Raw genomic sequence first — 23,459 nt, 5'->3', positions numbered from 1 at the left:
AGGGAGGACGGACGGACATTAGGACATTATGAGAGAGAAACATCTATTAGTTGCATCCTATATGTGCCCCTACTGGGAATTGAAACTAACCTTTTGATGTAAGGAATATATGTACCCTTATAGTTATAGCAGTGTTATTTACCATAGCTAAGATCTGGCAACAACCCAAGTGCCCATCAGTAAATGAGTGGATAAAAAAGTTATGGTACATGTACACCATGGAATACTATGCAGCAATAAAAAGGAAGCATCTCTTTTGAGACAGCATGGGGGGACCTGGAGAGTATTATGCTAAGCAAAGTAAGCCAGTCAGAGAAAGACAAGTGTCACACGATCTCACTCATATGTTGAATCTAATGAATAAAGTAAACTGATGAACAAAATAGATCCAGAGACATAGAAGCATAGAACAGACTGTGGAATCTCAGAGGGAAGGCAAGGGATGGTGGTGTGTGAGAAGAGATCAGCCAAAGAACTAGTTTGCATTTATGCATAACCAATGGACACAGAGAATAGGGTGATGAAAGCCTGAGGCAGGGACCGGAGTGGGCTAGATGAGGTTAATGGGGGGGAAAAAACTTGTAACAATAAAGATTTCCTTTTTAAAAGAAGGATCTATGACCCTTTGAGACAATATGGAGTGACCTGGAGATGATTATGCTAAATGGAATAAGCCAATCAGCAAAATACAAATATCACATGATCTCACTTATATGTGGAATCTAACAGACAAAATAAACTGATGAATAAAATAGACCAGAAGCATGGAAACATGGAAGATTGAGAAATCTCAGAGGGAAAAGGGAGGTGGGCAGAAAGAGATTAACCAAAGATCTTACATATGCATATGTGCATTGCCCTGGACACAGACAATAGGGTGGTGAAGGCCTGGGACAGGTTGGGAACCTAGGGGAAAAGGGCAATGGGGGAAAAATAGGGGAAAATCTGCAATACTCTCAATAAAGTTTTTAAAAGTACATTGAAATGAATATAAAAATCTGGAAGGAATTAATTTGGAACTAACAATGACTAATTTATCTCTAGGAGCTGAGATTATATAAGGCTTTAAAAATATGTTTTTTATTGATTTTAGAGTAGGGGTGTTGAACTCAATCAGAGAAGGGGCCAAAATCTAAAATCCAGCCTAAATCGCGGGCCGAATGATTTACTGAACAGTCATAAACTGACAATGTCATAAACTGACAGCGGAGTGCAGTGATGACAGCGCGGTGCGGGCCACATTGCAAGGCCTGGCGGGCTGGATTTGGCCCGCGGGCCTTGTGTTTGACACATGTGTTTTAGAGAGAGGAATGGAGAGGGAGAGATATAAACATAGATGAGAGAGAAACATTAACATTGGTTTCCTCTTGCACTCCCCTACTGGGGATCAAGCCCGCAACCCCGGCATATACCCTGACTAGGAATCGAACCAAGTGACCTCTTGGTGCATGAGTTGACACTCAACCACTGTTCCATACCAGCTGAGCTTTTATTTTTATTTTTTTATCTGTATTTTTCTAATGAATCTGATATTTCCCACTAATTGTTTTTTCTTGAATGAATCTGAGTTTTAAAAATACATTTTAAAAAATTTGTGATTCCGCCCTAGCCGGTTGGCTCAGTGGATAGAGTGTCAGCCTGCGGACTAAGGGGTCCCGGGTTTGATTTCAGCCAAGGGCACATGCCTGGATTGCGGACTCGATCCCCAGTGGGGTGGTATGCAGGAGGCAGCTGATCAATGATTCTCTCCCATCATTGATGTTTCTATCTCTTTCTCCTCCCTTCCTCTCTGCAATCAATAAATATGTATTTTTAAAAAAATTTGTGATTCTGAACAAATGAATTACACTGTGCCTTATTGTTCCTTTTTGTTTGTTTGTTTTTGGTAAGATTAAAGGGTTAGAGGATGAAATTTATGTTTGTGTCATCATTCTTAGCCTCAGTGATATTTGAATGATTAAAACAACAAAATAATGTACATTTGAGGTTAGACAAATGTTGACTGGGCCTTATATTTTCAGTAAAATAGGACTAGTTTCACAAGGAATTAACAGATATGGGGAGGTTTTCTGCATAACATACTATGACTATAAGTAAATTTAAGAATTCTTTGCAAGATTTTCTAGATTTAAAAAAATGCTTTTCATTGTATTTTTTCATCAGCTTGTGTTTGTGTTTTGTTTAACTAATCTAAGTATAACAGAATATTATGCTCATTAATACATCTGCATTTACACAAAAGAATTAATAAATTGTATAACTTATACTTTATTAATCAAGGTTTCTCTCAGCTGCCTATTTTAAATACTTTATCTGTTTGAATTTGTGCAATCTATTTTCCTTCTTCTGTTCTTTTTATTTTTAATTGCTAATGTTCTACTAAAATTAAAAATCCTAGCAATAAGCATCACTTATTGTAAAATCATTAAATATTTGTTTTAATTTAGAGTCTTTTTTAAAAAACTTACTGACATATTATCATTTTGATCTGACACTGTCAGAGAACAGTGCTAATTTCAGAATTGTTTGTAAACATTAAAATAATAAACTACATAAACTTATAATAAAGCTAATTTATTCAAAGATTATTAAGAAGTTTATTTACTATGAGACTGTTCTAGCATGGAGTACAAACTAAGTTAATTGCTTTTCTTTTCCTTTTTTTTTTTTTTTTTCAAATAGCACCAGGAATTTAGTTTCCTCCTAAAAGAGAGAGTATGTCCTCTTGTGATAAAGCTCTTTTCTCCAAATATAAAGTTCAGACAAGGTTCCAATACTTCATCTTCTCCGGCACCAGTTGAAAAACCATATTTTCCTATCTGCATGCGTTTGCTGAGAGTTGTATCTGTTCTGATTAAGCAATTTTACAGTCTTTTGGTAAGTACTAGTTTTCATATATATATTTTGTGTGTTATTATAGGCAGTGCTCTTTTTATTTAATTAATTTATTTTAAAATTATATTTTTACTGATTTCAGAGAGGAAGAGAGAGGGAGAGATAGAAATATCAATGATGAGAGAGAATCATTGATTGGCTGCCTCCTGCATGCTCCACGCTGGGGATTGAGCCCATAACCCAGGCATGTGCCCTGAACCAGAATTGAACTGTGATTCCTGGTTCATAGGTTGATGCTCAACCACAGAGCCGTGCTGACCGAGCAGCTGTGCTCTTTTTAGAAGATGATCTATGATACTTGATCTTTTTCACTTCAGCTAAGCAGACTTTTTTTTATGAGTACCTATAAATATTCTATAATAGATACTATAAAGGGGGGGGGGGGGAGCGGGCAGAAAGAATGGGGAAATAACAGTATAGCCAGCTATAGAAGAGATTGATTGTTACTGCCTCAAGGAAGAGAAAGGCCTGTTTCTGTGCTTTCCTCATCAATTGGGGGTGATAACTAACTGATATGACTTCCTTTTACAACAATAAGGCAGCTCTAAAACTGTGTGTGCAAAGATGAATCTTCAGAAATATATATTATTTCCCTTGGTGTTATCTTTTACATTCGACTTAACATATGGGAAGGTTCAGATATTCTGGTTTCTCCAAGGGCAAAAGTTAGAGAGATGGTTGTTGTGGGGTGAGGTATGTGATTGATGTAGAATGCTACCCTCTTATTTTTCTGTTTTCATTATCTGGTTTAAAGATACATCTTTAGAGGACATACTAGAGTAGTAATTCTTATACTTTTTTAGTTGTAGGACTCCTTTATATTCATAATAAATAATGAGGAGCTTTGGCTTATGTGGATTATTTTTGTCATTATTGTATTAAAAACTAAGATGATACTAAAATCCACACTACATGTTATTTTTTTGAATTTTACTTTTATAAAAAATACCTGTATTTTCCAAATAAATAAATGCATTGTTTTATTTTTTCAATTTTCTTTAATGTCTGGCTTGATTAAGATAGCTGGATTTTTATATCGTCTATTTTCATTCTTTTGTTTGGGTCAAAGCATATGAAGAAAATCAGACTTCACAAAGATGTATAGTTGGAAAAGGCAGAATTATTTTAATGGCCTTTGAAATAATAGTGGATATTTTTCTTTGATACCACACTAAGCCAAGCCAGTGACACTTTCTTGAAGTGTAAAGTCGGAAGTCATATTAATGACATTTTCATACTCTGTCACATTAAAATTCATTGGTTCATCTTGTGCTTCAGTTATACCATGCATAATTTTAGAATATTATTTTAATTGTGCAAATATTTTAGCACTTTATATCGTGCCAGAATCACACATTAATATCACCAATCATTTATCAGATTAAGAAACTGTCAAGATTTTGTGGCAGATACAAGTTTCTCCAAATTCTTCTTTTTATTTGAAAGCTTAAATTTTATTATTGGCAATAAATACTGTCAGCTGTTTCTCCTAAAGTGACAGGCTTACTTTGTTAATTTTTGAAAAAATATCTTAATACCCACAAGTCTGAATAGTTATAGTTTGCCATTGCTCTTTTTTGCATAAGGAAAAAAAGTGACGAGGCACAGTTCTTTCCTCCAGACAGCCATTGTGCTTTGATACACTGCAAAAGTGCTTCAAGTGTACTTCGCATTTTGCCACATAGAAAATTAAAAAGACATGCACTTACGGGTCAGATTTAATAAAATGATAATTTATATTTTACTTTTGTTATTTTGATTTCTTTTACCCACCATTATTTTGTGTCATCAGTATAAATGTCAGCACATTGAAAATGGCAAGTAATATCTTAGTATTATTAGGAAAGTAATTATCACCTCACAGAGCCCCTGAAGTAGTCCCAGGGACCGCAGTTTGGGAGCCACTACCCTAGAGACTCAGTGTTTTTCCCCAAAATTCACCAGTGTATCTTGTTCTGAAAAGTAGGGGTGAACGTAACTGATCTTTTATTTTATATTTTTTTTATTAAATTGTTATCTGTGTACATATACCATTGCCCCCTCCAACCCCCTTCCCATACATGCCCTCCCTTCCTAGAGTTTTGTGTCCATTAGTTGTACTTATGTGCATGTATACAAGTCCTTCGGTTGATCTCTTATCTACCCCAGATCTCCCTATCCTCCCTGCTGTAATTTGACAGTCTGCTTGTTGCTTTCCTGTCTCTATATCTACCTTTTGGTTCTTCAGTTTATAATGTTCTTTATCATCCATAAATGAGTGAGGTCGTGTGGTGTTTCTCTTTCATTGACTGGCTTATTTCACTCAGCATGATGTTCTCCAATTCCATCCAGGTTGCTGCAAATGATGAGAATTTCTTCTTTTTTTATGGCAGCATAATATTCCATTGTGTAGATGTACCATAGTTTTTGGATCCAATCATCTGCTAATGGGCACTTAGGCTATTTCCAAATCCTAGCTATTGTAATTGTGCTACTATGAACATAGGGGTGCATATATCCTTTCTGATTGGTGTTTCTAGTTTCTTGGGATATATTCCTAGGAGTGGGATTACTGGGTCAAATGGGAGTTCCATTTTCAGTTTTTTGAGGAAGCTCCATACTGTTTTCCACAGTGGTTGCACCAGTCTACATTCCCACCAGCAGTGCACGAGGGTTCCTTTTTCTCCCCATCCTCCCCAGCACTTGTCGTTTGCTGATTTGTTGATGTTGGCCATTCTGACAGGTGTGAGATGGTACCGCATTGTTGTTTTGATTTGCATCTCTCAGATAATTAGTGACTTTGAGCATGCCTCTTGGCCTTCCTTCTGTCTTCTTTTGAGAAGATTCTATTTAGATCCATTGCCCATTTTTTAATTGGGTCATTTATTTTCCTTTTATTAAGTTGTATAAGCTGTTGGAAGCTGTAGATGTTGGAGATTAAACCTTTATCAGTGATAACATTTGCAAATATGTTCTCCCATACAGTGGGCTTTCTTGTTGTTTTATTGATGGTTTCTTTTGCTGTAAAAAAGCTTTTTATTTTGATGTAGTCCCATTTGTTTATTTTCTCTTTAGCTTCCATTGCCCTAGGGGCAGTATCAGTGAAGAAGTTTTTTTTGCATATGTCTGAGATTTTGCTTCCTGTGAATGCCTCTAGTATTTTTATGGTTTCCTATCTTATGTTTAAGTCCTGTATCCATTTTGAGTTTATTTTTTGTGTATGGTGTAAGTTGGTGATCTAGTTTCATTCTTTTGCATGTATCTTTCCAATTTTCCCAACACCATTTATTGAAGAGACTGTCTTGACTCCATTGTATGTTCATGCCTCCTTTGTCAAATATCAATTGAGCATAGTGATTTGGGTTGATATCTGGATTCTCTATTCTATTCCATTGATCTCTCTGTCTGTTCTTGTGCCAGTATCAGGCTGTTTTGAGAACAGTGGCTTTGTAATACAGCTTGAAATCTGGTATTGAGATCCCTCCTACTTTACTCTTCTTTCTTAGGATTGCTGTGGCTATTCGGGGTCTTTTATTGTTCCACGTGAACTTTTGGAGAGTTCTTTCTAGGTCAGTGAAATATGCCGTTTGTATTTTAATGGGGAGTGCATTGAACCTATAGATTGCTTTGGGAAGTATAGACATTTTGATGATGTTGATTCTATCAATCCATGAACATGGTATGTTTTTCCATCTGTTTCCATCTTCCTCTATCTCTTTTTTCAGTGTCATGTAGTTTTCTGCATATAGGTCCTTTACTTTCTTAGTTAAGTTTATTCCTAGGTATCTTAATTTTTTTGGTGCGATGGTAAATGGAATTGCTTTTTTAGTCTTTTTTTCTGTAAGTTCACTGTTGGTGTATTTATACTTAATTAAAATAAATGAAATATATATTTTTTTGTTTATATATAAAGCACAAAGGAAAATACAAAATTACAAACAAATAGAAAAGAATACCAACAAAAAAATGGAAACATCGAATTAAAAAATTATAAATTTTACAAACAATTATAAAGATTACGAAAAATATATACCATCCCTCTCAGGGTGCAACATATATTTCAAAGACGTATTCATACGTCCTACCCATTCCCAATATTGTTTACGTTTGACGTATTTATAGGTCCCGCTCGGTTAACAGCTTAAGTCAATTAATTTTTTAATGGAATTTTTTGGGTTTTTGATGTACAATATCATGTCATCTGCAAATAAGGATAACTTTACTTCTTCTTTTCCAATTTGGATGCCTTTTATTTCCTCTTTTTGTCTAATTGCAATGGCTAGTACTTCCAGTACTATGTCAAACAGGAGTGGCGAGAGTGAGCATCCCTGTCTTGTTCCTGTTCTTAGAGGGAATGGTTTTAGTTTTTGCCCATTGAGTATGATGTTGGCTGTGGGTTTATCATATATAGCTTTTATTATGTTGAGGTATGATCCTTGTAGGTAACTGATCTTGAAAGGCTAGTTCTGTTAATGTATCTATACTGACTGGAGGAAATTAGAATGCCCCAGTCGTGTTGGGACAGATACAACATGTCAAGTATACTATATTTTTTCCATTTTCTAACATCTGAGCTAGGTGTCTCTCTGCCATTTGAATCATTTAGACTCCATGCTCAGATATCTTTTTAAGGAAAATAAATTTAAGGAATTTATGAAACTTAATTATATATGGCTAATCTCTCTCTCTCTCCTGCCTTTCACTTATCGCTTTTAAAAAGGAATGAATGGGGATAAATTGGCTTGTCTAATGTAATTTTTTACTTCACATACATTTCTCTAATAGAAGATCTTATCACTAATAATCTCATGCTTGCATTTAATATTCTAATCCATGTATTAGTATTTCCACCAGGATGCTTTCATCTTAAGCATCACTTATCTCTTGACTGTTATCCTGCAGGAAAGGACTAGAGGAACTCATCACCTTTCATGCCAGTATAATGGAATTAATAAAGTATCTTCATGCAACAATTGGTCTTAAGCCATAGATACTAATCTTGATACCTACATAGTACTTTCTAAAAAATAAGGATAAACGATTAACCACATTAGCAGATCTCTATTATGAGTTTTCAGGGATGTACTTAGACACTGATTTTTTTTTCTTATTAGCTTTTCCATATATAATTATTTTCCCTTTTTCTCCACTCCCAAGTAAGAATTTTAATTTATTTAAAATTAAAAAAATTTATTGGTTTGTCCATAGGGATAAGATAAGAATGGAATTTATAATTCTTAGATTTAAAGAAGTATTTTAAAATTTTACACTTTTTTAGGTAACTGAATGTGAGATATTTCTGTCACTTTTGGTGAAATTTCTGGATGCAGATAAACCACAGTGGCTACGAGCTGTTGCAGTAGAATCAATACACAGACTCTGTGTGCAGCCTCAGCTATTAAGGTAAACCTCAGCAGTATTTTGTTAAATGTGTAGGTTTGTTTTTATGCCAGTAGGAAGTTAAAGTATTTATTTCCAAATATTAGTGATTTGTAAACAAAAAAAGTGGATTGTGTGTATATGAAGAGGTTGAGGTATTGGTGTGCAAAATAACTGAGAAGTGGTAAAGAGTGTGTTAGTTATTGTCAACAGCCAAATTTACTGAGTTAACATGGCCAAGATAATTTTTTAAGAACATTAACCTCAATCTGAACCTTCATCCTAAGTTAGTAAAACACTCAAATATGAAGTTTTAAGTATAGCATTGAGACTGATTTATCAATGTTACTTGGTATACAAAAAGTTAAATATTTTAATATGTCCAAACATTTTCCCCAAAAATATTTAAAATTATTTTACAGATCATTTTGTCAGTCCTATGATATGAAACAACATTCTACCAAGGTTTTTCGTGATATTGTGAATGCACTGGGCTCTTTTATCCAATCATTGTTTCTTGTTCCTCCTACTGGAAATCCTGCTACTGCAAACCAAGCTGGTAAAGGCTCATTCATATTTTCATTTTTATGTTCTGTCAGTTTACAGTACTCACTAGTCGGAGATGTTTTATAGATATCTTTGACTAGAGAAATTTAATTACTAAAATGTATTATATCTATTTTATAAATTTTGTTATATTTATTTATTATATTTTATATTTTATATATGCGTGTATTTGCACTTGAATAATTTGAGCTCACAGAGGCAACTGTGTTTATTTCTTTCCAGAATATATTTTCTGATATGTTTTTAGTTACGTTAATCACATAACAAAATCACATATCTTCATTTTAGAAGATAACCTCATTTGGTGCCTCTCTTTAAAGAGTCTGGTTATTATGTTATGAGGTCTTTTAGTCTCTCTTTTAACAAAACCGGTGAACTTTATTTAAGTTTGGATGTCAATGTCTTCTTGTTTCCCTTTACCTTCTTTCTTTTCCACTTTTTATTTTTTATTCTCACCTCTGATAAAAAGTGATTAACGAAAGGTATATTACAAAGTTTGTCTGTATTTTTACTTATTAGTACCTTTTATATAAAAAAAGGAAATGGTGCTTTGGTGAAACTAGGATGCTCTCTAATAGCCAAAGTAGGATTGATAAATTTCATTAATTTGTATAATATCCATTCCTATAGCATAATTTTAAAAAATTGACCAGGTATTTGAATATTATTGATATGTAATTAAGTAGTATCATGGTATCTTTGTTTTCGTCCCCTTATCCGAAAGGAAACAATAATGCAGGTGGCACTGTCTCAGCACCAGCTAACCCGGGAATGTTGGGGATTGGTGGAGGTGTTACTTTGTTACCAGCGTTTGAATATAGAGGAACTTGGATACCTATTCTGACTATAACAGTACAAGGCAGTGCTAAAGCAACATAGTAAGTAGTAGTAATAGCATTATTTTATAAGGAAATATATTGTTGGGAATGATATTTTATCCTAAAATGTTTCTCGCTGCATTATATTTTACATTTTAGACCTAGTATTTAAAACACATTTTAGAACTAATTTTCTTTTGCCGAAGTTTGAGAAATTATTTAAGACTTGATTTTTTTTTTTGTACTATTTGTAGGTGGTTAGCAGCATTATAAAACAAAATGTGATTTCTTTACCTAAGGACCTATTCAGCTGTCTGTATGGAGTTTTAAGTATAAGGCTTGATTTTATACACTGTGAACTTAGGTTTTCTAATACTGAGTGATCTTTAGCAAATTAGTTTCCTTATATGAAGAGAGTAGAGATATATCAACATTTCAGACAGAAACTCTTGGGTGTTCTTTTGCACATAGATTAATTAGTATGCTCACATTGGAGCTTCCCTGCTGAACTGGTGTCTTTCATTAATTCATTGTGAGGTTCCGTCTAAAATTATTTTCACTATTTTTTTTGAAGGTAAAGCACACATATAAATCTTAATTGTGTGTTCTGTTTTTTTAGACTTTTAAGTGTGTAGTAATTTGAAAAGTTAACTGATGTATAGACACAAGTTTTGACATAAATATAGGTAACATATTTTTTTAGATTTATTTCAGTATGGCTCCCTTCAAAGTTGGCCTTGTGACTTTTTTTTTTGCAGTATGACCTTAAGTTTAAAATATTTAAATAAATGCGTTACATTTTATTTAAGAGTAGAATTGATGTAGTAATTCTAATAAAATATCACTGAAACGGTTATGTAAGAAAGTATGGGCTTTGTTTTAGGTTTGTGATATAAATAAAAAGTATAGTTACCTATTTTTTTTTTTTTTTTTTACTACAATGGAATATAGTTACCTATGTTAGCACTTAAAGTCTATACCATAGAATTTGGTAATTAGAGTTTTTTATATTTAGGACTATTTTTATATGTTTTAGTTGCTACCAATAGATTATATGTTCTTTAAAAATAGAGATCTGTTTAACAAGACTCCTAATGTTCATTGGTTTAGTATGTGGCTCTATGAGGCTAATTAGTCTGACAAGGATTAGACCCAAAAACTTTACCCGTTTGAGCTTAAATTTTTTGATCAATAATATACATATATTTTTATTGATTACCAGAATTTTACAATGCTCAGAGTTGGCACTTACTAGGGGTTAAATTGATAGGCTTTAGAATCAGACTTGGGTTAAAAACTGCTGATTAATAACCTTAGTCCAGTGATCGGGAAACTCATTAGTCAGCAGAGCCAAATATCAACAGTACAACGATTGAAATTTCTTTTGAAAGCCGAAAACCGACACCTGCGCATGAGCCACAAGTTTCAATCGCACTGTACGTGAGCGTCCACATGTGGTATTTTGTGAAAGAGCCTCATGTGGCTCGTGAGCCGCAGTTTGCCGACCACTGCCTTAGTCCATCATCCAGGGTTTTTGTGAGAAGTTAAATGAGATAACATATATAAAAAAACTAGTCTCAGGTTAAGAGTAATTTCTCAATAAAAAATAGCTATATATGGTATTTTTATTGCTTATTCTAAGTTTTACATTTTTTAATAAATTTACTGCTTATTAAGACTTGATTATGATTCAGGGACATTTACACTTTGGGATAGGAAGTAACTTTTATTAGCATGCTGACACCAGCTGCAGCTTGTTTGAAAGATTTTAGCAAAGTCTGTAGCGTGAGTAAGACAGGCCATTCATACAGAAAAGCTGCTGCAAACAAGTTAAGTGGGACTGAAAATTGGATGGGGTGAGGTCTCAGGAAATCACCAGAATAGAGCAAACAGTGTGGGCCATGCTGATGGACATTCAGATATGGCTGCCAGTCAGCCCTACCACTGGAGAGGTCCCAGCACAGAAACAGTGACCTCTGCGAGCACCCCAGTCTGGGAGAAGCTACCTCCGAGTTCCTGCCCTGATGCCAGATAATCCAGATCCTCCTGTATGTGTTTGAGTCCCCCAGAGCCATTGCCCAGTGCTGGAGCTCAGAGGAAGAGGGACCTTGTAAGTTTGTGCATAGGCCCTTTAAAAGGAACACCTTAGTCTCCAGCAGCCTTTCTGTCACTCAGCCACAATCCCTGCAAGTTTTTACAGCCTGAAGTTTGGGGACTTCTCTTCCCAGCTCTGGGAGTCTGGACTGGGGGTCTGGTGTGGGTCTGGGATCCCAGGCTCCTCACAGGTGGCCTCTGCAGAGATAATCTTCCACTAGATTAAGCTCACATAGGTGTCAGACTAGCCTGTTCCCTGGCTCCAGTCCTCTTACCAATCACATTGTGCTTCTTCTTTACTTCTCAAGTTGTAGAACTTTCATTCAGCCAGCTTTCAGGCAGTTCTGAATGATGGTTGTTGTGTATTTTAGTTGTAATTTTGATGAGGTTCGTTAACACCTTATTTTAAAAGCACCAAGTCAGTTTGAGATGTTTTACAGTCAGTTTAAGTCTTATTCTATTTTGTATGTATGTATATATTTATTTATTTTTAAATCCTTTATTGTTTAAAGTATTACATATGTCTCCTTCCCCCGTACCCCCATTGAATTCTCCCTGGCCATGCCCACCCCCCAGCACATGCCCTCACCTCCCTAGTGCCTGTGTCTATTGGTTATGCTTATATGCATGCATACAAATCCTTTGGTTGATTTCTTAATCCCATCCCAGTTTTTATTTTTTTTAATATCAACAATTCATGAAAATATTGGCACAATTGGGGGGAGAGACAAAAACTAAATTACTCAAATAATTAGTATGGCAGTGGTCAGGCTATAATTTTGCTAATTAGTTTCTTAGATGTAGGAAGAGAAACAAACAGTAATGTCCACTTTTACTATTCTATTAAATTAAATTTCTAGAATCTACATATTATAGAACTAGTTTCATGTATTTTCATCATTGTAGTTTCTCATTAATGTTCTGGTTTTTTCATAATTTCAGCCTAGAGATGTTGGACAAAGTTGAGCCCCCAACTATACCAGAAGGTTATGCCATGTCTGTGGCATTTCATTGTTTGCTAGATCTTGTCCGTGGCATCACTAGTATGATTGAAGGAGAGTTGGGAGAGACTGAAACGGAATGTCAGCCTACCAGTGAAGCCGCTTCTTCAACAACACAGTCATCAGAACAGCAAGAATTACAGTCAACAGCAGATGAAATGGATAAGGAAATAGGTATATTATTGTGATTCTATATTTTCAATTTTATTTGGAAATAATTTGAAATTTATAGAGAAGTTGCAAATATAAGAGTTCTCATATATACTTCACCCTGACTTCCCAATTGTTAATACCACCCTATTAGTGTTATCATTCTCTATTTAAATATATGCCACTATACTTTTTTTCTGGACCATTTGAGTAAGTTGCAGACATGAGGCCCCATTTTCCCTTAATATTTTAATATGTATTTTCTAGAATTAAGAACAATTTCCTACATAACTACTGAACATGTTCCCATCAGAAATTTAGCATCAATCCAATATTACCATCGAATTCCAGACCCCATTTAAATTTTGCCAGTTGCCCCTTTATGTTCCTGGATCACATATTAAGTTTAGTTCCATGACTCTGTACTGTCCTTTAATCTGGGAAATTTCCTTAATTCTTTTCATGTTTTATATGACCTTGACATTTTTTAAGAGTATAGACTAGTCAATTTTGGTTGGTTTTTTGGTTCCTCATAATTAGATTCAATTTAATCATTTTTGGCTACTGCAGAAATGTTGCTATGCTAGACTTACTGTGTTCAACAAACGTCAATATGTTTCATAATTGCTGACATTAACTTTTATCATTTGGTTAATATGTCTACCTTGTTTTTTCTGTGTAAAGTTAATTATTAACTTTTTGTGGAGAAATGCTTTGAGACCTTTACTTTAAAATATATATATTTATTGATGTTTTACAGAGAGAAAGGGAGAGGGATAGAGAATTAGAAACATGGATCAGCTGCCTCCTGCACACCTTTTACTGGGAATGTGCCTGCAACTAGGGTACATGCCCTTGACTGGAATCAAATCTGGGACCTTTCAGTCTCCAGGCCGACGCTCTAGCCCAGGGGTCCTCAAACTTTTTAAAGTGGGGGCCAGATCACGGTCCCTCAGAGAGTTGGAGGGCCGGACTATATGAACTACTAATTCCTACTGTAACACCTCGGCTGCGCTCACTGCCCAAAAAACCTGGCGGGCTGGATCAGACTCCTCTGCGGGCCGCATGTGGCCCGCGAGCCGTAGTTTGAAGACCCCTGCTAGCCACTGAGCCAAACCTGTTAGGGCGAGACCTTTACTTTAAAAGAGATATCCCTTTTCCCTCATTTTTCCCCCATTCATTTATTTATATCAGTATAAATTCTTAAATTCGTATTTTATTCAAAGAATTATAATCTATGATTATCATTATTTGGTTTGACTCTCAGATATCCTCAACAGGGCCACTGGGGACCCCTTTTCAAGATAGCACATCTGCTTTGTGTCCTTTTGTCATTTTCTGAGCCCTCTTACTATCAAATACAACAAAATCTTCCAAGCTTATCTTGTTTTTTTCTTGCCCAGTTCAGCAATTAATTATTTTTCCAAGGAGTTCTAGTTCTTTTAGTGGAGAATAGTATTTAGAAACCAACACATGTGCACTAGGTATAGGAAATACAATACACACAAGCACACATTTCTCTACATTAAAAATATATATTTCTCTGTGAAATATCAAGAGGTCACACCAATTTTTTCAATTCCAATTTATTATGACGAGCTATTTTTAGATTTCCATATTTGTAATTCCCTTCTTCCATAGAGAGAAACTTGGTCCCATTTTAACCTGTTTACTTTTTTGCTTGATCCCCAATGTATATAATCAATCTTATTACGTTGACTCATTGCCAGCTGGTCACATAGAGTGAAAGTTTGGCCCAATGAAGGGGAAAGGGATAGGAATTGATCTGATATGTATACTTAAAACATACACGTAAACTTGTATATAGAAATATCTTACCATTGATATTTTAAAATAACTTTAAGACTTGCTAAATTCTGAAACTATAAAGTGGTTTTTAAGTTTTCATTTATTCAGATATATTTTAAATATAATAGCTTTAATAATGAATAGTTGAGTTGTTGGTGTAAAAATGACCAGGGAGATTTTAGAATTTGACATATTGTCAAGATGACATCTATAATTATCATCAAGTAGTTTATTTTTTATTTGCTTTGTTTTAAGTTAATAAAGCTGTTTGGGAAGAAATGGTGAATGCCTGCTGGTGTGGTCTACTTGCTGCTCTCTCACTCCTTCTTGATGCCAGGTATTAAGTCTTTGTAAGTTTTACATTGCATTTGACAATTTAAAAAAAACCACTAAAATAGTTTACTTAAATTTGTCCTAAGAATTATTTTCTAATTTTAGTTTTTATATATGTATAATACTATTCTTTGTTTTATTTTTATTTTTATTTTTTTTTAGAATGGTTTACTGATTCCTAAAGAGAGAAGAAAGGAGAGAGAGAGAGAGAGAGAAAGAGAGAGGAGAGAGAGAGAGATTGAGAGAGAGAGAGAGAGAGAGGAGAGAGAGAGAGATTGAGAGAGAGAGAGAGAGAGAGAGAGAGAGAGAGAGAGAGAGGAGAGAGAGGAACATTGATGTGAGAGAACAACATTGATCAACTGCCTCCTGCATACCCTCTACCGAGCTCACAACCAGGCATATGCCCTGATCGGGAATTGAATTGGCAACCCAACCAACTGAGCCATACCAACCAGGGCATTATTTTTTGTTTTGATTTTCCTCTCCTATTTTTGCCTTGAAAAAACAATCCTAAAATTAAAGAATGACTTTTTCATTTCAAGCTTTACTATTACAATTGTTATAGTCATAGTATTCAATTTCTTTGCTGTTTTTCTTCATAATCGCAGAATTTACTGATTTTAAAATGCTTGATATTTTTAATTTTCAGGCATATGTTGGTTAACTTTCCTTCTTAGGTATATTGATTTTGACAATTTTTAATAAATTTTCTTAAAACTTCCTTGAATACCTAATTCCACATAGTTTGCACTGTAATTAAAAATAAATTAATCATATTAATCACATTAATGAAATGCTTTATTTTTTCAGCACAGATGAAGCTGCCACTGAGAATATTTTAAAAGCTGAACTGACTATGGCTGCTCTTTGTGGAAGACTGGGCCTAGTAACTTCAAGAGATGCCTTTATAACTGCAATATGCAAAGGTTCCCTGCCTCCCCATTATGCTCTTACTGTATTGAATTCCACCACTGCAGCCACCCTTTCCAATAAATGTAAGACTTCAGTTTACTCAAAGTTCTCTTCATTTAGTGGGCTGATATGGCATAGAGAAAAGATTATAGAACTTCTTAGTTCAAGTCTCTGCTCTTCTATTCACTGACTTTGTGACTTCTATGAGAAGTTAATGTCCCTAAACCTTAGTTACTTTTATCTTTTAAAAATAGTGGAAATGAGGGTAAGGGAAAATAATATTAATTTTAAGCAATAATGGTGAAGATAAATCTGGAAATCCTTTGTAAACTATAATATATTGTCAAAATGGTGTTTTATATGTTTTTTTCCAATGGAACTAGTAGAACAACAATGTTTGCAACTACTTATATTAAATTGATAATAAAAAAGTTTTTCCTTGTTGAATACTTTCAACATTCAAGTTTCTTCCATGCAATGCAAATATATTTCAATAAGATATTCAGTTTTTAAACTGCAAATGTAAATTTTGATCTGTAATTTTAATTAAAAAGTTTACTGGGAATACATGTTTAAAATAGAGTTCTGATTTCTATTTTAAATTCTTACAAAGAAGTGTACCAAAGTTATATAATTTGTTAAAGTTACATAGAAAATTAATTTACTTAATATTTGCTTAACTTGTCTTTGTTTTAGCCCTTCCCGAGTTTTAAAAATGTTTGTATATCAGTAACTAAGTCATTATTGAATTTAGTTTTGTCAAATTAATGTCTTAAAATGTAACATTACTTTAAATGCAACATAAAAGTTATATTTGAATTACTTAGGTATTTGTTTCTATTGTAGCATATTCCATTCAGGGCCAAAGTGTTATGATGATAAGTCCATCAAGTGAATCTCACCAGCAAGTAGTGGCAGTGGGTCAGCCCCTAGCAGTCCAGCCTCAAGGAACAGTAATGGTAGAGTACTTGTTCTTTTCTTGTTTGCCAATTAACTTTCAAGGAAACTTTTATATATTTTTTGTGTATTTGCCAAAATGTATCTTACTTATTTTTTTTTTACCTGGTTGTTATCCTTAGAAGAAATTAAATAAATATGCAGTTCATATTATCATAATCAACTATGATAACAACTTTTAAAAAAATTTCTTTATTGATTAAGGTATTACATATGTGTCCTTATCCCTCCTATTACCCCCCCAACCCTATACTCATGCCCTCACCCCTCTGTTGTCTGTGTCCATTGGTTAGGTTTATATGCATGCATACAAGTACTTTGGTTGATCTCTCCCCCTTACCCCCACCCTCCCCTACCTTCCCACTAAGGTTTGACGGTCTGTGATAACACAACTTTTAAGGAAATGAATGTATTCTGTGTAAAACCACGCAAACCTATTTTCTTAGTATTTTTGGTGGTTTTTTTTTATTTTATTTGAATATGATAATGCTGCTGTATAGGCTTTTAATTTTCAAGAATGAATAACAGGTCTGCAAATATATCCTTTTTTAATATAGTTAACATCCAAAAATATCCAGTGTATGAGGACTTTACTTAACTTGGCACACTGTCATGGGGTTGTTCTTGGAACATCATGGCAACTTGTCTTGGCAACTCTACAGGTATGTTGTAGTCTCTGGATCAGAGGTCAGTATTGTTTTATATCTAAATGCTAACAATTAAACTAAGCAATGTCCATTGGTACTTTGAACAGGCTGAAGGAATAAGCAGTAAATATGAAAAGGGAGAAATTGGAAGGGAAAGAAGACATGGCTTATGTTGTATGAAATAATGGAATACTTCTCATAATGGCCTATGTTCTAGACTAAGTTCTATGTTTGGTGTAATAAGTATTTTGTATGATTATTAATTGCTTATTTAAATTTGGTTGTTAGAAGCCTACTACTGATTTCAGTTTTAGTTAGTAAAAGTTACTACTGAGTTTTAATTTTCATTATTAGAATTTTTATGCTTATAAATTTCTTTGTTTTGATTTTTAAAAACATTTTCAGCATCTTGTATGGATTCTGGGATTAAAGCCTAGTAGTGGTGGTGCCTTGAAACCTGGGAGAGCTGTAGAAGGACCCAGTACAGTAAGTTCTAGTCATTCTCATTCAATTAGTGCTTCCCACAATGTTCATATGTTACATTAATTTTATTTTTCTCTTAGGTTCTAACAACAGCAGTGATGACAGATTTACCAGTGATTTCCAATATACTTTCAAGATTGTTTGAAAGCTCACAGTAAGATCAGGTTTTTAAATTGGTGGAAACATTATTATTAGCTATTATAAGGCAGCATGTCTTATTCATTTTTTTATTTTAGGTACCTTGATGACGTATCATTGCATCATTTAATAAATGCACTTTGCTCCTTATCCCTAGAAGCAATGGATATGGCCTATGGAAATAATAAGGTGTGGTATTCTACCTCTTTGTTTTAAATATAGCACATTATTTAATTAAATAGGGTGTATGTGTACTCATTAGGATATTAGTATCTCACTAATCGGACTAACCCTACTCTGTTGAATTTTTACCATTTATGTTATTTGTTGATGGAATAGTGATTTGGCTTGTGATATATCCAAGGTGAGGCAAAAGTAGGTTTACATTGTTTGTATGGAAAGTAATACAATAATCCTATCTAATAAAGAGTAATATGCAAATTTACCATAACTCCACTACACCCTCAAGTCACACCCACCAGCCAATCAGGAGCAGGTATGCAAATTAATCCAACCAAGATGGCTACGGCCACAGACAGAGCAGGAGGCTTGGGTTTCCACAGCAATTGAGGAAGCCAAGCTTTCTGCCTGCCCTGGCCTGCCTTGGCTTCTGCTTAAGGCTACAAAGTTTCAATTATAGAAGATAAGTAAATCCCAAGAAAAATGGCTGCAGCCACAGAGCGAGCAGGAGGCTTGGTTTCCCCAGGCAATGGAGGAAGCCAAGCTTTCCACAGCCCTGGTCTCAAGGCTACAAAGTTTCAATTATAGAAGATAAATAAATCCCAGATAATAGGGCCTCTGCTTTGGTTGCCAGGAGGGCGTGGCTGGCCTGCAAACCACCACAGGTCTGCCCCACACCCCAAAGGGAACCCCCATCCTGATCTGGGACACCCTTCAGGGCAAACCAGCCAGTCACCACGCCTGCACCAGGCCTCTATCCTATCTAATCCTCCCATCTACTGTGTTTCCCCGAAAATAAGACATCCTCCGAAAATAAGACCTATCGCATGGAAAGTTAAGACATCCCCTGAAAATAAGACCTAGTGCAACTTTGGGAGAAAAAAATTAATATAAGACACTGTCTTATTTTCAGGGAAACGGTAATAAAAGAATAATATGCAAATTGACCGTCACTTCAACACCCAAGATGGGTGCTCCCATGTGGTCAAAGATGACTGACCCCATGTGGACACAAAATGGCCGCCACAGGATGGCCAGCAGGGGAGGCAGTTGGGAGGGACCAGGCCTTCAGGGGAGGGCAGTTAGGGGCAATCAGGCTTGCAGGGGAGCAGTTAGGCATCAATCAAGCTGGCAGGGGAGTGGTTAGGGGGTGATCAGGCTGGCAGGCAGAAGCGGTTAGGGGCAATCAGGAAGGCAGGCAGGTGAGCAGTTGGGAGCCAGCAATCCTGGATTGTGAGAGGGATGTCTGACTGCCCGTTTAGGCCTGATCCAAGTAGGATCAGGCAGTCGGACATCCCTTGAGGGGTTTCAGATTGGAGAGGGTGTAAGCTGGGCTGAGGGACACCCCCTCTCCATGCACGAATTTCATGTACCGGTCCTCTAGTTAATAAATAATAATCCAAGAATAAACTGTTTTGCATACTCACTACCACAAACCTACTTTTGCCCTACCCCGTATTATTTTAAATAAATAATAATAATTTCTCTGTAAATACATTTTTTCTTGTGTACTGAATATTTCTCAAAATATTTTTATATAGAACAAAACACCACATTTATAAGTAAGTTCTATAAAATCTCATAATACTTAACAATTATTATGATTGGGATAATACAAGATTTAAATCAAGGAATATTTGCCTCAGTTTCTCTTGTCTTTGTTGGGATAGAAAATAAGGAGCTTATCATTTTTTTCTGAAGGTAATAAATGACTCTCCCTACCTTGAAAATTAATTTTTTGCTTTGTTCATTGACTACATTAGGGGTGTCGAACTCAATCAGAGAAGGGGCCAAAATCTAAAATCCAGCCTAAATCTCGGGCCGAATGGTTTACTGAACAGTCATAAACTGACAGCGGAGTGCAGTGATGATAGCGCGGTGCGGGCCACATTGCAAGGCCTGGCGGGCTGGATTTGGCCCGCGGGCCTTGTGTTTGACACATGTGGACTACATGAATAGAAAATACTTTGGAGACAATGTCTTTCTATACTCAAAATATCATTCCTGTTATAACTGGGAAGCACAGGAATATTTTGATTTATTTATATCTTAGAAATTATTTAAAGTAAAATGCTTTCTACATCTTACAATGAATAAATATAGTTGGACTATTTATACATAAGTGAAGACTCACAAAAAATGATTAAAAAACAGAATGCAAATCTGTTTAAATCTAAATATAGGACCCAAAATTATGTTGTCTACCTAGTCCTTAATTATAATTCTGTATACTGTGGCTTATCTTGTTCATGTGACTCATTTAAAGATTAGCTAGTAAGGTCTTATTAGAGCAGTGTTTTGTATATTACATAGACATCCAGATGTTTGAAAATATGTAGTATTATTGTTTACTCCCAAAATAGGCAAGGATAATATAAAATATAGTGAAGTAGTAAATTTCTTCAGTAATTCTACATTTTTAAGATTAACTCTTAATACAAAAATTAAATATTTTTAATATTTAAAATTATTTTTAATGACATTTTAGCAAGTTTAAATGGTGATGTCTTGAGAATTTATGCATTCACTCAACAAGTACAATGCTTACTTGTTATTGTTAGAAAATATAAGATTTTTACTTTCAAAGAGTATATAAACTCTCTGGCTCATAGTTAAGTAGTAGTTAAGATAGTATGAAAGTCTAATTAAAAAGGGTAGTAGTAAGTGATGTAACACTGATTCTTTGAATCCTTAGTACCTTGTTACGCAAGACATTTTTGGTATGTATTTCTACTGAAATGAATTAAAGTTAAGATAAATTGGTGTGATTGGAGCTGGAAATTGAAGGAATGGTTGGATTTAGAAAGGTACGAAAGGGCAGTGTCATGGAAATCGAAAGGGAAAAATGTTACAAGAAGTCAAGATCAATGAGGACTGAAAAGAATAAAATAATTTATTATTATTAGTTTATTGCTAACCTAGAGTGGTAGGAGTAGATTCATTATTTCAGAGGTGCTTGGAGGGAACAAATGTTGAGAAATTGCACACTGGATTAGAGATGATTTCCCTGAGAATGGGTTCACATCTCTCTCCATTTTAGGATTTAGTTTTGTAAAGTGAAGTGCTGATTAATGGAAGGGAAATATCAAGTTTGTAAAAATATTCAAAAAGGATAACATGTAATACTTTGAACAATAAGATTTAAAAAATATTCAAGTATAAATTTTATAAAAATGTTTTTTTGTTTTAAATGTTTTTTATTGATATCAAATAGAGGGAGAGGGAGAGGGAAATAGAAACATCATGAGGAGAGAGAATCATATATCAGCTGCCTCCTGTACATCCTCCACTGGAGATTGAGCCCGCAACCCAGGCATTTGCCTTGACCTCTTGGTTCATGGATTGATGCTAAACCATTGACCCACACTGGCCGGGCAAAAATGATTTTTGTTGTTGTTGTTAATCCTCACCCAAGGATACTTTTCCATTGATTTTTATAGAGAGTAGAAGGGAGGGAAGAGACAGAAAGAGAGAAACATTGATGTGAGAAAGACACATTGATTGGTTGCTTCCCACCCTGACCAGGGCTGAGGATCAAGCCTGAACCTGGGACCCTTTAGTGCCAAAAATATTTTTTGATGTAGACATAAGAGAGTCTGTTATTAAATTGTGCTTTTTGAGAGATCAACCAAGGGACTTGTATGCATACATATACTCCAGTAAGCCTAACCAATGGACACAGACACCAGGGGGATGAGGGCATGAGTGGGGGGGTTGGGAGTCATTGGGGGAATAACAACACATAAAAAAACAACACATGCAAAAAAACTAGTGCTTTCTATAAAAATTCTAAATATGCAGATACTAAAATTAGTAGAAACCTCTATTTTCTACATTTTTAAAGTTCATTATGATGTTATCGGAGAAAGTTAAATATTCTAGGTATTAAAGATGTATATATCAGTGTTCTTTAGCTGTGGCTTTACAGTGACCAGTCATCTCATTTTGGTCCTCATTGTAGGAATTTGTGCTAATGGGTTAAGGAAGTAGCTGATGGTAAGGCCTGCAAATTCTGTTTTAGAAGGAGGTGATGTTATCCTTTTTACCATGCTCATATCAATAACAAAAATAAAACAGAATAAAGCATAATAAGGAATAAAAAAGCAAAATAATAGTTTGCTGAATGTCAGACACTCACAATATGTTATTTAATTATTGAAAACAACTCTGTAAGGTTCAATAGCACTATACCCATTTTATAGATGAAATATGAAATAGCTTAAGTAATTTGCCTGGGATCACTGTTTTGTAATTGGTAAAGCTTGAATTTTAACCCATATATGTCTCATTCCAGAGTTCCATTTTAAATCACTTCACTAGTGACTTTTGTGTACATAAAAATCAGCTATGAGATTTTTTAGAAAATATAAATGTCGGGGCCACATTCTAGGCTTCCTAAGAATCTTTGAGTATGAGGCCTTGATATCTATACATTTTAAAAAAATTAGATCAAAGGAGAGGGAGCATGTGCTTGTAAGCTCCCTGGTATCTTTTTTCACGAGGACACTAATCCTATTGTATCAGGATTGTATAATCCTATTACCTCTTAATGTCAGTGATCTCATCAGCTCTATATCCAAGTATTGTAACATTAGGGTTTAGTGTTTCAACATGTGGGTTTTAGGAGGACACAGTTTAGCCCATAGTAGAATTCTTTTCTTCTGGTCAGAAAACTAATCATTCTGTGTGTCTGAAATTTTTGAATTTCACTAATCTATTCTCACTAATCCATTCTCTTTCTAATCAAATTTTCCAGATAGGAGCTATTCTGGATACTTGAGGGTGGGCAGAAAGACTTATCTCCTGAGGACTGGGGTTTTATTATCTTTATTGCTAACTTTGTACTAACTAGTCATATGTTAATTATAGTCATGCTCTTCAGAGTGTTCTCAGTTTCATTTATAGTTGAAGTACTCAAATTTTTCTTTAAATATCAAGATGTAATATGCTTTCTCTCTAGGAACCCTCTCTTTTTGCTGTTGCTAAATTGTTAGAAACTGGTCTAGTTAACATGCACCGAATAGAAATTCTATGGAGACCTCTAACTGGCCATCTACTTGAGGTAACCTCTTTTTAAAAATTATTATATTTATTTATTTTTATTAAGAATAAAGACT

At 34.7% G+C, this 23,459-nt stretch overlaps 1 protein-coding gene across 4 annotated transcripts in view; it reads left to right on the top strand.

The window, feature by feature from the left end:
* The window catches only part of MON2 (MON2 homolog, regulator of endosome-to-Golgi trafficking), a 98,990-nt gene that overhangs the window by 32,934 nt on the left and 42,597 nt on the right, over positions 1 to 23,459 (top strand). For all 4 annotated transcript variants that reach the window (XM_084877550.1, XM_084877548.1, XM_084877547.1 and 1 more), the window contains 13 exons: positions 2,683 to 2,877; positions 8,153 to 8,277; positions 8,676 to 8,812; positions 9,545 to 9,698; positions 12,675 to 12,907; positions 14,948 to 15,029; positions 15,836 to 16,020; positions 16,784 to 16,896; positions 17,452 to 17,556; positions 17,947 to 18,027; positions 18,105 to 18,178; positions 18,261 to 18,351; positions 23,303 to 23,404. In XM_084877550.1, the coding sequence (XP_084733676.1) occupies positions 2,683 to 2,877; positions 8,153 to 8,277; positions 8,676 to 8,812; positions 9,545 to 9,698; positions 12,675 to 12,907; positions 14,948 to 15,029; positions 15,836 to 16,020; positions 16,784 to 16,896; positions 17,452 to 17,556; positions 17,947 to 18,027; positions 18,105 to 18,178; positions 18,261 to 18,351; positions 23,303 to 23,404 (1,677 nt within the window). The remainder of the gene's footprint in view (positions 1 to 2,682; positions 2,878 to 8,152; positions 8,278 to 8,675; positions 8,813 to 9,544; positions 9,699 to 12,674; positions 12,908 to 14,947; positions 15,030 to 15,835; positions 16,021 to 16,783; positions 16,897 to 17,451; positions 17,557 to 17,946; positions 18,028 to 18,104; positions 18,179 to 18,260; positions 18,352 to 23,302; positions 23,405 to 23,459) is intronic.

Source organism: Pipistrellus hanaki, assembly GCF_964339955.1.
Source record: "Pipistrellus hanaki genome assembly, chromosome: 3".
Taxonomy (NCBI): domain Eukaryota; kingdom Metazoa; phylum Chordata; class Mammalia; order Chiroptera; family Vespertilionidae; genus Pipistrellus; species Pipistrellus hanaki.
The sequence above is the reverse complement of the archived record's forward strand: the minus strand, read 5'-3'. Positions and strand labels throughout refer to the sequence as shown.